The sequence below is a fragment of the Spea bombifrons genome, chromosome 11 (assembly GCF_027358695.1).
Source record: "Spea bombifrons isolate aSpeBom1 chromosome 11, aSpeBom1.2.pri, whole genome shotgun sequence".
Taxonomy (NCBI): Eukaryota; Metazoa; Chordata; class Amphibia; order Anura; family Pelobatidae; genus Spea; species Spea bombifrons.
The window spans coordinates 7,699,259-7,712,643 of NC_071097.1; the positions used below are offsets into that span (position 1 = coordinate 7,699,259).

General features: G+C 40.9%; 1 protein-coding gene across 1 annotated transcript in view; it reads left to right on the forward strand.

Moving 5' to 3' along the window:
• The first annotated feature begins 292 nt into the window (after nucleotides 1-292).
• Nucleotides 293-13,385, forward strand: part of LOC128468736 (anthrax toxin receptor 1-like) — a 49,435-nt gene continuing 36,342 nt past the window's right edge. The window contains exons 1-4 of the mRNA XM_053450517.1: nucleotides 293-539; nucleotides 6,826-6,897; nucleotides 8,647-8,718; nucleotides 11,190-11,271. Of these exons, the coding sequence (XP_053306492.1) occupies nucleotides 421-539; nucleotides 6,826-6,897; nucleotides 8,647-8,718; nucleotides 11,190-11,271 (345 nt within the window). The 5' untranslated portion in view covers nucleotides 293-420. The remainder of the gene's footprint in view (nucleotides 540-6,825; nucleotides 6,898-8,646; nucleotides 8,719-11,189; nucleotides 11,272-13,385) is intronic.

Sequence of the window (13,385 nt, forward strand, 5' to 3'; positions counted from 1 at the left end):
GATGGGCACATGGAAGTGTGTTTTTTTTTTTTTTTTGCTTTGTAGACATGACAATGTTAAGTATTTTGTTATATTTCCAAACCCATAGTAGTCTTAGTGACGTGCTAGTTTTACTTTTTCAAAGGAAAATGTAATTAGGTTTAAGCCCTTCTAAAACCCCGTTCGAGTTCTCTGAAAAAAGTCAGCAGTATACTTAGGCAATGTGACCGCATTGCCAGCTTTGGAAGTGAAATGGTTAAATATCTCCTCTTTCCTCTTCCTAAACCCCATGGGGTTTGGGCAGTCGGATCATTCCATCCCCTCCTCCCTCACATCCCCTTCCTCTTGGATCGTTTTCTCCCACCCCTGGCTGCAGTTTCTTCTCCTCCTCGTCCTTTCCTCAGTCCTGGCTGAGGAGGAAACAAGAGGAGACACCGGGCCATGAAGGAGATCAGCCTGCTAGTCCTGGTGGCCTTCTTGACCCTGCAGTGCCAGGCCCAGGAAACAGAGGAGCAGCGCTCCTGCCATGGGGCATTTGACCTATACTTCATCCTGGACAAGTGAGTGCCAGAAAAAGGGGTGCGAAATGCAACTGGACAGTATGCCAAAGGGCTACAGTGTGCCTATAATGTGCAAATGTCTGAATGATATGGGGAATGTGAGAGACGGCGTGATGGTGAGGGACTCGGATATCGGGTAGAAATTGCGGGAGAATGTAATAAGCCAGATGGGACAACTTTTCAGTGAGATAAAGGAGGCAGGGAAAATGCACGGTGAAATCAGAAATATTGAGTAAACCAGCGATTATTGTACTAAGAAGCGGGTGGCGAACAAAGGATTGTTGATTGCTACAGAATAGGACAAAAAAAAATATTCAAGTGAAAAGCTATTTTGATTTAAAAAGAAATGCCTTGGCAGACACGGCTGACTGAGACACGATCAGGAAAAATACTCGTGTGTGATTTATCCTGTTGTGACCCTGGTAGTATGCAAATAACAACTCACCCTTGCAGTCATAACCCTCTCACTGGTTTAAATCAGGCTCAGTTATACTGTATTCCTTGCGGGGTTACTTTTTTAAATGGGTATTCTAATTCCTTCTCACTGAGTCAACGGGCCCTACTGGATTCGTTTCTCCCTGTCAGTGACGGGATGAATAAAACTTTCTTTGTTAGATTCCTGGGTTGGTTACATGATGCTGCGTCAGCAGCTGTGCGGTGGATGTGTGTACTTTACATGCGACTCCAAAACCCCGAACTTACAACAAACAGGAAAGCAGCAACTCAACACCACCCACACACACACACACACACACAACACACAACACACAACACACACAACACACACAACTTTGTATTCATAAAAGGTTAGACTGCTCTAATGCCGATTACTGAAATATTGCAGAGCCTCTGTGCCTAGTTTTTGTAGGAGATTGTTATGTTTGTCCCGGAATGTGGCTAATTTGGGAAGGTGATGCAAGGAAATTCTCTTCTGCTGTGCCTTTCCGTGTTCCCTTTCTTTAACTCATTATGTTTGCTTAGATCCTCATTACAATGTCGATTTTCTGCATCCTATGGAATAGCAGAGTAGCCCCCCCCAAAATCTGAATACGTTTTTGAGGGTCCCTTACAAAGGTTGAACATGACATAAAAACAAACAAAAAAAAATTTAGCCAATCAAATTTGCACATCTGTCCTGCTGTAAAAAACAGAAACCTCGTGATCCTTGGTGCTTTCTTATATCCATGATGGTCTTGTGCCTGCCTGCCTGCCTCATCCATGTTTTCATTCCCGCACTGTATGAACGTCTACCACTTCTCCTGGAAGGCTGTTCCGTTCATCTACATCTTGCCAATGACACAACTAACTCCACAAGGCACCTTTACATATGTTAACCCCTTAATGACAAAGCTCGTACATGTACGGGCTCAAAATGCATTGTTTTCAATGGGTTTAAGGACCGCCCTTTGTCCTTAAGGGGTTAAACTTTCCACAGCATAAACAATACATACAGATATTACGAACGTCACAATTGTCTTTTAACTGTTAACAAATCTTTACAAACCTCACATGTCAAAACTTCACAAGTCGTTTATTTGGACAGAGAACTCACACGTTTCTTATTCATGTGTAAGGACTTTCCAGATTAACAGTTCTCTTCATTCTTGTAAACACACTGCAAGTCATTTCATGTGAAGAAACGTACATTTTTTACGTGTTTCTTCCTTTACACATTCAGAGTTTAACTCCCCAGGCAAGTCTTTGGCCGTGTCCAGCATTACCTATACAAGCTCTCCGATCTTAATATCACATTTATAAACATTTTCATTTCTATTTACTCTTCAGTCGCACAGTTTTTAATGCATCTCAGGTTATTTTCATGTTATTTGCATTTACCTTAATCACAAGCGAAGGTTTTTAAAACACGTTAATTGGAGTTTGACAAACCCAAGTGATCTGAGAACTATTAAAAATGTTGCTTTTGGTTTACATAAATATCTCCTGGCTTTCCAAATATATATATATATATATATATATTTGGCTGCTTCAATCTATTACTATTAAATGCCATTTTTGAAAACTGACTGTTCTAATATCTTCTTCATAGATGGTTTACTTGCTTTGCCATGCTAGTAAAAAACAAAAGTATTTCCCATGTAAGTACACTCACAATACCACAAATTGAACACTTTTGTTCCATTTCCAGGGCCAAATCATGAAGCATAACTGCTTATTTCCCTGGACTTTACAAGATGATGGATTTTTTTTCCAAACATTGCTTATGTTGTACAGGGCTTTGGAATTTGATGATAATAATAATAATAATAATAATGTTCAAACATTATTTATGGCCCTTAGACACCTTTCTGCTAGTATTGTATCGACCAGTTTTTCCAAGATCAGTCACCATAATGTAGATGTTTCACTTATTTTACGCCATACTTTGTTGCTAAAATGTACAAACAAAAGCATTTTTATTGGTATTGGTGTGCCTTAAAAGAATTGGTTTAAACTAACAGCAAGCACAGCTATTTATTGTCTACTCGCAGCACTAATAGATTTATTGATTGGTTTACTCCAGCCAGGGCCATAATAATCATGGCCCCCCTCGACCACCTGTTAACCCATTTAAAGCCACTAGGTGCAGGTTATACCCACAGCTAGCAGAGTGTGTATGACTGATCCAGCGGGCAGGATATTACATCACAGCCATTTCATGCATGCATAATCAGTCTGCACACAGTACAGGAACATAACTAGAAATCACAGGGCCCTGGTGCGAAAATTGCCCTGGGGCCCCTCCACATTCAACAGCTGGTCTGTGCCACCACTGTCCCAAACAACTTGTCTGTGCCTTATTTTCCCCTTGTCTCCCTTTTTAACATACACTCTGGCACACATATGTAAACAATTACACAAATGACACACACATACTCAAACTCACTAACACACACACATACACATTCATTCTAACACATACTTCATCTCACCCCGCTTACACATTCATGCTCACACACACACAATTACGCATCCATTGTCGGGATTCTATCCTGACTGAAGGATAGTTAAAGTTTAACCCTTCGTTCACTATGTATTTATTTATGTTCAGCTGTGTTTGGTTATGCCCTATCTTTCTCCCCCACCTGAAGCCTATGGCATTACCACACCTGACCTAATGACCAGGCCTATATCTGGACACTCCCCTGTTTGTTAGGTGCCTTTGCATTGAAGTTGGTGGACCGCTTTGCTCTGGCCCTGGGTACCTGATTGCTGACTTGTTCCTGCCTTGTGCCCTGTCCACTGGGCTTCCTGCCATATGTCCGTTTTTTTGCTAAGAAACTGTTTAACCTGTATTTGCTTGTCCTGCCATAATATACAATACATAGCATTACCTGGAATTCTGCCTGTGGTGTATTCCTTTGTGCCTGTCTGTCTTATCCTTCGGTTAACATGCATCGCCGTGTGCAGACAGAACCCCAAGTATCCCCTGCAATGAGGCTCCTACCCAACCTGATTACCCCGGCCCTGACAGAATGCAAAGGCCTTTACAAGGAGTCCTCGCGGTTGCTTTCAGTTATCAAACTAATAGGAGAATGTGTACTTGAACTTTGCAAAGCATTAATGCAAATGTGGGACTCCAACTCCAATCACTCTCATGAAGACAAATCTCCTAAACCTGTTACATCAACTAAGAAATCCAACAAGCCTGTTACCAGTACTAAAAAGGAATCTCCTAGTAAATCCAGGAAACGTGAACCCCTTACCACAACTGAATTGCAACAAAGATGTAATGAAGAGTCTTACTTTTACTGTGGTAAAAAGGGTACTGGATCACCCAATGTGCTCTGAAACCTCCTAAACCCTCTGTACCGTCTGAACCGATGGAACAATCTATGTCACAAGCACAGAGCTCTCCTAAAAGGGGAAGTAGCTTTATTCTACAGGATAGTGAACCCATGGAGTATCTACCAACCCCTGTGATTCCTAATGCTTCTCAAACTCTGGTGGATGTCCAGCTGGAGCCTGATGAATCTTCTGTGATGGACTACAACTCCTATGATTCTTCAGTCTGTAATAATGTAAACTACTCCCATATGGATGAACGTCCTGAAGCTTTCTGTTCAAACATGTTCAACCCCTATCACTCCTATCTCAGCAAAGCCTGATACACCAGAGACTACCATAGCCCCTAATATCTCCTCTGGACTGGTAACAAAGATTAATGACCCTATTCTATCTCTGGGTAAGAAGGGGCCTTCCATCAATGCTTCCCATACTGAACTGCCCTCAGTGGTGCCTTGGGTACAGGGTAGCTACGTGACCCCTGGTACATGGAAAGAGAAAGCACCGAATCATACCATCTCGTCTATTTTTCCAGCATCCAGTTCTAATTTGACCCACAATTGCACTGCAGATGACCTTTCCTTTGATTGTGTCATTACCTCCAATGGCAACATTATAAGAAAGGAAGACCTGGAAATCTACGAACAAGCCTTACAAAAAAGAGCGAAGAAGAAGAAAAAGGCACGTTCATTTTGTGTTTCTGCTCGGTTCTCAGTCGGTTTGTTTATTACTTGCATACAAATTTAATTGTCAGGCTTCTCACGTCCAGTGGCCGCTCCTTAAATGGGGGGCTGCGTCGGGATTCTGTCCTGACTGCAGGATAGTTATTTATGTTCATCTGTGTTTGGTTATGCTCTGTCTCCTCCACCTGAAGCCTATGCCATTACCACACCTGACCTAATGACCAGGCCTATATCTGGACACTCCCCTGTTTGTTAGGTGCCTTTGCATTGAAGTTGGTGGACCGTTTTGCTCTGGCCCTGTGTACCTGATTCCTGACTTGCTATTTGGCTTCCTGAATTACCTGATCCTGCCTTGTGCCCTGTCCAGTGGGCTTCCTGCCAAACATCCGTTTTCTTGCCAAGAGACTGTTTAACCTGAATTTGCTTGTCCTGCCATAATATACAATACATAGCATTACCTGGAATTCTGCCTGTGTTGTATTCCTTTGTGCCTGTCTGTCTTATCCTTCGGTTAACATGAATCGCCGTGTGCAGACAGAACCCCAAGTATCCCCTGCAATGAGGCTCCTACCCAACATGATTACCCGGGCCCTGACATCCATGCTCACACACACACCATTACACAATTAAACATCCATGCTCATATACACACACATTGCACATCCATGCTCACCCACACACAATTAAGCATCCATGATCACACTCACACACAATTACACATCCATGCTCACACACAATTACACATCTAAGGTGAGACACACACACACACAATTATGCATCCATGATCACACGCACATACAATTACACATCCATGCTCACACACACATAAAATTACACATCTATGCTCACACACACACACACACACACAATTACACATCTAAGGTCACCCACACACACATTTAAGCATCCATGCTCTCACACACACACACACACACACACAATTACACATTCATGCTCTCACACACCAATACACATCCATGCTTACATGCACACACACACACACAATTACACGTCCATACACACACACACACACACACACACAATACCAGGACCGGTAAATTCATACCTGAATTATAACGCGTGTGAGAAAAAAAGTACTACCATAAAGTTTGACTGGTGGTAAAATTAGTATATGGAAAAGGTTAAAATACCAGCATTTGAAATACCTCGGGGTGTCTAGTTTTCAAAAATATATGGTGTGATGGGATAAATTGTATTGGCCGGCTTCAAAGATACCTGAAATTGCACATGGGCGGAATGACCAGCTCTGGGGAAAAAATGGTTTTGAAATAGCAAAACGCTACTGGTACTTATTGCCCCATAAAGTACAGAGAAAAGCATTAAAATATTGGGTATTTCTAAACTCAGGACAAATAGTAGAATATATTTAGCAGGTTTTTACATTAGCTTTTGCAGATGAGTAAAAGATTTTTTATAAAAAAGTGAGAAAAAGTAATTTTTTTACAAAAATTTTTTTTGGATAGTAAATTAGATGATATGATAAAAATAATGGTATCTAAAAAAAAAAAGCCCTGTTTGTCCTGAAAAAAACAATATATAATGTGTGTGGGTGCAACACTGAAAAATTTTAGAAGAGCCATTGTCCCAAAATGTACTACGAGTAAGAAACAGTCTTGTCATTAAGGGGTTAAATAGTAATTCCGAAATCATAGCACTTTTTGATTTCATTATGTTAAACGCTGTGGTCATGATACACGATACAATGGGGCTTTGCAATTAAGTCTGTGTCAGGTAAACATTTGGTTTATCCAGACCTGGATCGGTGGGTGATGGCATCTAACACTTTTATACCTTTACAGGTCTGGTAGTGTTAAAAACCATTGGATTGAAATCTACACATTTGTGGAAAGTCTTGCAGAAAAATTCATAAGGTATGTATTGCTTGCAAATTGTTTTTTGTGGTTACAAATAAAAAAGAAATTATTTCAAAATAAATACCATTGTGAAACTCAAATTTTATAGTGGGTGTTGATTCAGTTTTATGAGCATACCTGGGAATTCTCTGGGTTTGACGAGGAGATTGCCGGGTGAGCACTGCTTCTCCGGTTCTCCGGGTCAAGACCCGAATCCTCAACTGTATCTTTAACAATGCTGCAGTGTAATATTGTATAATGTTTGATACACGGAGAATGTAAGTGGCAAGAAGACTGCAACTTGTTAGAGTAAAATGTAGAATCACATATAGAAAAATCAATTCCCTGCACTGTAAAAATAAAATGGTTCCTAAAAATATTTGTCAGGCACCAAAAGTCTACAGTATTTTCATTCCTAGCAGAAATTAAGTCTGTGTCTAGTTCTCTTGTACTTGTCTTTCTTTATATCTTCCTTGAAAGATTTGAACATAGATAGTTGCACTGAATTATCAAGATGAAAGTCATCAGATTCAACCAAGAATAGTTACTTCAGAACAGAAACACCCAAAACAAACACAATTTCAAATTTATCGCAAAAAAATTACGGTACTTACCAGTTTGCATCCAGATATGCCAGCTTTCGTTTAAACAGTATCCATTCATTTGAAGGTATGAATCAAATCTGTCAAAATTTTTACAACTTAACTGCTTTTACTATATCTGAAGAGAGACAGGGCCTCTTCTATGTACATCTTCACAGGTTGCAAAGAATAACGCGTAGCACAGTTGACCTGTTTAGTCAAGCAAATTATAGTTGCTTTGTTTTGGGTTTTTTTTGACTGTCAGGGCAATAGTCAAGGGGGGAAAAGCCTTTGGAGTCACAAGAAGAATCCCCCCCCCCACGTAGAATAAAAGGTTACAATCTAAAACTAGAGGATCAGAGGTTAGATATAAGGTAAGGAGGTTTTAAATTAGTAAGGGCATTGTGAATAAGTTGAACAACCTCCCAGGAGAAGTGGTAGAGATTTGTAGAGTGAGGGAGTTGAAAAATGCATGGGACATACGTATGTCTATCTTGAAGAAAAGGCCAAGAACCACTTTAAGGTTTGAGTCTTTACAGCAGAAGTAAAGGGCAGGCTAGGTGGTCTGAATGGTTCATATCTGCCACCAAGTTCAAAGTTTTTGTAAGCTGACAGTGTTTTTCTTCTGGATCAACAAATGTTTGTACTTTTAACGTTTAACTTGATGGACTTTGTAGCTATTTATACAGTAACGTACATAAAGGGGCGCAAGGGGGCAGTCCGCCCACGGTGTCGTTCATCAGGGGGTGTCCGCACGCTGTGTGAGGTAAGAGCTTCCTTGCACAGTGTGCGAGCTCCACACTGGTAAGCTGCGGGCCCACGTTAGGCGGCTGACGGGCCGGATAGACGTCTGCGCAGCCCCAGTGATGCCTGGTCCTACCTGCCTGTTGAGAAGAAAGATAATGTAATATTTGTGGAACATATCCTTTAATTTAAGGTCATCATTGAGCATAACAGCGCATGTATTTCTAGTGCTGATACAAATGATCCATTGTTCTTTGTATCGAAAAACGCTCTATGCAGAGTCAGAAATCATATCACTGAATCTATCTGAATCAATCTGCCTCCTTTCACTGCTATAGTGTAAAATGTTTTATACATGTAATTATCTGTATTATCAATCATTTTTGTATTTTGTTCTCTGTTCTCTTCTGGGCTGCTCTATCTCTTTTTGGGCTTTGTACAGTCCCATGCTGAGGATGTCTTTCATTGTCTTCTCATCTCGTGCAACAACCATCATGAAGTTGACTGAAGACAGGTAACAGCAACATCACACATTATCACAATGCATGCATTGTCATTCTATCCATTCATCAAAAAGTAATGCAGAGTAGTTATTAATGTTTGTATGGAGGCAATTAAAACCAAAGGCAGTCTGTTTTCTGCATTTAAACAAATAATAAATATAATTAAAATGTGACACAAATGATGTGAACAAATACAACACCTCCTATAAGTGTAAATATGTAAAAGCAATATGAATACAGTATTTGCTCGATTATAAGACAAGGTTTTTTTTCAGAGAAAATGCTCTGAAAAATACCCCTCTTCTTATAATCGGGGTCGTCTTCTAATCAGACCTCAAATGAGGTCTGACTATGAGACTAAGATCCAGGGGACCTGGATCCTCCTGTCTCCCGTCTGGTAACCTCAGCTGCTGCCGGCACTTACACTGGGCGTCTATCACCGAGTACGGTGAAAGTGCCGGTAGCAGCGGGGGTTGTCTACACGCATCACGTAGACCTTCCCCGGCTGCCAGAGAGTAGAATTCCCCACACCGCTGCGGGGAACTCTCCTCAGGTAGAAGCATTTGTTCTAAAAAAAAAAAAAACAAAAAAACACATGTTTGCTCTAATATAGGCCGCACTTCCCCCCCACTTTGAGTCTTTAAAGTGGGGGTGTGGCTTATAATCGGGGTTTAGCACAGGGATGCACAATTAGAACCGCCCGACGCCCAGGATATGCAGTTTTTCTTTTTCATTTAACCCGGCTGTGAGGAAGCAACAGTGTTAAGATGCAGATCCCTCGCAATGCCCTGGCGTCCCCATCGCCCACATAGATCCCGACCAGCACTCAAATTACACGCATAGGACTTGCCATCTTTGTCCCCAAACAGCCCAGCATAAGTGAACTTTGTCCCCAAACAGCCCAGCCTGTGCCATCTTTGTCCCATAAACACCCTGCCTGTGCCATCTTGGTGCCCAAGGCTCAAAAACCCTGCTTGTTCCATCTTTGCCTTTCCACAAATCAATTATACATCTATGATACACAAAAACGTTTTTATCACTCACTAATTCACACTTTCATTCACGTAATTCATTTACACAATAATTTATTCTCTCACTCATTCACACATTTTCATAAATGCATTTTTTACAAATTCATTAATTCATACTCTCACTCATTTAGACAATTCATCCACACAGTCATTCATACCCCCACACATTCACACAATATTTCATTTTCTCACTCATTCTCACTCGTTTTAATATTAATTTAGGAAAAAAAGAAAAAGCCTGAATATAAGACTACCCTATGAGATTTTTTTTTTTTTTTTTACTAGTAAATACTAATTCAAATGTTTCGCAAAGGGGTGAAATACTTATTTCACTGAGTAAAACGGAATTCAACTTATAACTTATTTGAAATGCTTTATTCTGGATTTTTTGTTACAAAAAAAAATTTAAATTATAGACTGATCATGTCTTTGGTAGTGGGCAAACAAACAAATTCAGCAGGGGTAAAAAAGAGCTACATGGTGGGCCAAAGGGCGTCCGTAAAGACACTTCCAATTGTCGCAGGGCATCGACGCGGTTCCTAGCCGCCACATAGTTCCATGAATTTGCAGCTAGGTCCTGGTCAGCCACATTGAGCGTTTCCTGGTTTGTAGATCCCCATAGCTGGCTAGTCCATGGGAGTCTGGTTCCGGCAGACCAGACAGGGTTTCTCGGTGGGCATTGGGGTCCACAGGGTTACTTAGACATAAGAAGGGACTGGGCAGGCGGGTAAGGAGTCTCCCCAGGAATCCACCAGTCCCCCCCCCTCCCCAACTCAAACATGCCCCCATGGGTCCTCGGCCTTAAAGGGTTAACCTTGACAGGGACCTGTACTTTTAATATTTTTATTAATAGTATTACATAAGGTCTTAATGGTATGATATGTCTTTTTGCGGGGGGGGGCAAAAAGCATACCAGGGGCAGAGTGGCATATCTAGGGGAGCAGAGTGTCATATCTGGGTGGGCACAAAGCATACCAGGGGAGCAGAGTGGCATATCTGGTGCGGCAGGGTGGCACAATTTTATGTGCTTTTTATGGATGGACAGGGAAACCAGGGAAGTTGCAAATATATTTCATTATATTTTAAATTTAATAATGATAGACGTAAAATGCACAATAAATGTAATGCACTTGAATCAAACCCAAGACACCCTGCCCGCGGTCTGTGGAAAAATTGTCTTCCACAAAACCGGTCCCTGGTGCCAAAAAGGTTGGGGACGGCTGCTGTAGATATTAGTTACATCCACTCCAAACTTTGCTGCTTGATATAGTAGCTTATATGTGAATTTTGTTGTAATCGTTATTTGAGTTACTTAGCTTCTCATAATGCCGTTAGCAATATAACATCTCTTCACAGCATGCTAAGACATTGTTTCACTGTTACATAGATGATGACAAACTTTTGATTGTATTTGTTGGTTTAAACATTTAGTCCATTTGCCGTTTCATCAGAGAGAAAATCCGTCGTGGCCTTCAGATCCTGAGTTCAGAGGTTCCTGGAGGTGATACATTTATGCATGAAGGGTTTAAAAAGGTTTGTATATAGAATGTGTCTTTATGTTATAATTTCTAAGGTAACAATATATGCATGTTCCTTTAAATTTAATATTAAACTTATGTTGCAAAGTTGGATGCATACAATGGTCTAAATTGTATTTCTATACTCTAGCATTAGCGTTTTCCTTCATTGGAACTAAGTGTACTTTTCCAAATCCCTGAAAAGCAGCCTTGGACTATTTTCCATCCCACACTAAACTTTACAGTAGGCATTATGCATTCTCCTAGGTAGTATTGTCCTGATTTGACTCAGATTTGTCCATCAGACTTCCAAGTGAAGAATAATTAAATCAGTCCAGAGAACATGTTTCACTGCTCCAGAGTCCAGCGACAGTGTGCTTTACAACCACTTCACTTGACGCTTGGCATCACGCTTATAGCTTGTGTTCAGCTGCTTCACCCAATGGAAGTATATATTGCTTCCAATATATACTTGGGGTAATGTGTAATTTATCACTAGGTGCTCTTCACTTTAATCATGGATTTATTATTATATATATGGATTTGTACCATTATATCATGTTTTGTTATTTGTCTTAACGTAGCAATTTATTACTAGCTTAACTTGTCCTTAAAATATAGTCGTGTGAAACAGAAAGCACACCCTCTTTGAATTATATAGTTTTACATATCATGATTATTATTATTATGATGATACAACCTCAGATAAACAACACATGACATATTACATTGTGTCATGATTTATTCAACAAAAATAAAGCCAAAATGGAAATGTGCGAAAAACTAAGTACACCCTTACTGCTTCCATAGGAAATAAAATGTTAAGTAGCAGACACGTGCTGCTAAGCTAATGCCCTTGATTAATTGATCACCAGCAAGTGTGACTTCCTCCTTAAAAGCCGAGTTTATAGTAGTTTGCTGGTCTGGAGTATTCAAGTATACAAAAAACAAAAACTGTCTGCACTTCTTACCCTAATAAAGTTGGCAACAAATATATAAACATAATATAAATGAGAGGTTTTGGTTATATGAATTGGCCAAAGCATAATTAAGCTCACCCGCCACGTCAAGGCACACTCTCAATAGGGTGAGAACCTACTCTCACCTCCTACATAGTGGGCACACAAAGCAGTTTATACTGCTACCAAAACCTTATTAATGTGTTGGGGGAGGTGCAATTAAACCTCCTCCCATTTAACCCCTGGACAGCAAGCTGCAACCAGACTGATGAGGACCCAACAACCTCAAATATGTGCAAACAGGGAAAAGAAGAAATGTCGGTGCGCTAAGCTGGAGTATTCAAGTGTCAGGCTCATCATCTCAGCCCTTACTGGATGTTGGAGTCCAGAGCGCAGGAGTGTAAGAACGCACACAGCGATAGAAACACACTTCAAAATGAGACAAGCAGAATGTTTGGTTATAGGTATATTAAACAAAGCAAGGCAGACATCTCACCATAAGCAGCAGAGTAGGAGTCATATCATGCATACAGACTGCTGGGGAATATGAAGGTAGAAAAGTCCAGGTAAGTATCCAAAAGGGTCTGGGACAGGTAGCAAGCAAAAAGGGGAAATCCAGTAGGCAGACCAGGTCAAACAGCTAACAGGCTGGCTAAAGGGTAAATCCAAAAGGTAGTCCGGGTCAAAAAGGTAACAGGTGGGCCGGTAAATCCATAAGATAGATCCAGAGTCTGGCATGAACTGTGGCTCCAAATAACTTAATAAATTCACAACGCTGTTACTAGGAGGCAGGAATATAAAACCTGTTCATTAGGTCAGGGGTGAATGGTCTAGGCTTCAGGTGAGGGAGGCAGGGTAATAAAGCCTGCTGGCCAGGTCAGGTGTGGCAATAGCATAGGCTTCAGGTGAGGAAGGCATAGATACAGCATAACCAAACACAGCTGAACATAAATACCAGAACATGGATTATATACATAGCCAGACATGCATATATGGTACAGGATGCCACAAAGGACAGGCAACAAGGCAAGGAACACAGGGGATGGTGTGCGGAGCTGAGATGCTCAGATGTATAAGGGAAAGAGGGCAAAGGTACATAAAATACAGACACAAATAAACAAGACAGCAAGCTGTGGAGAGGAGTTCAACTCCAGGCAGACCTCTTAAAGGG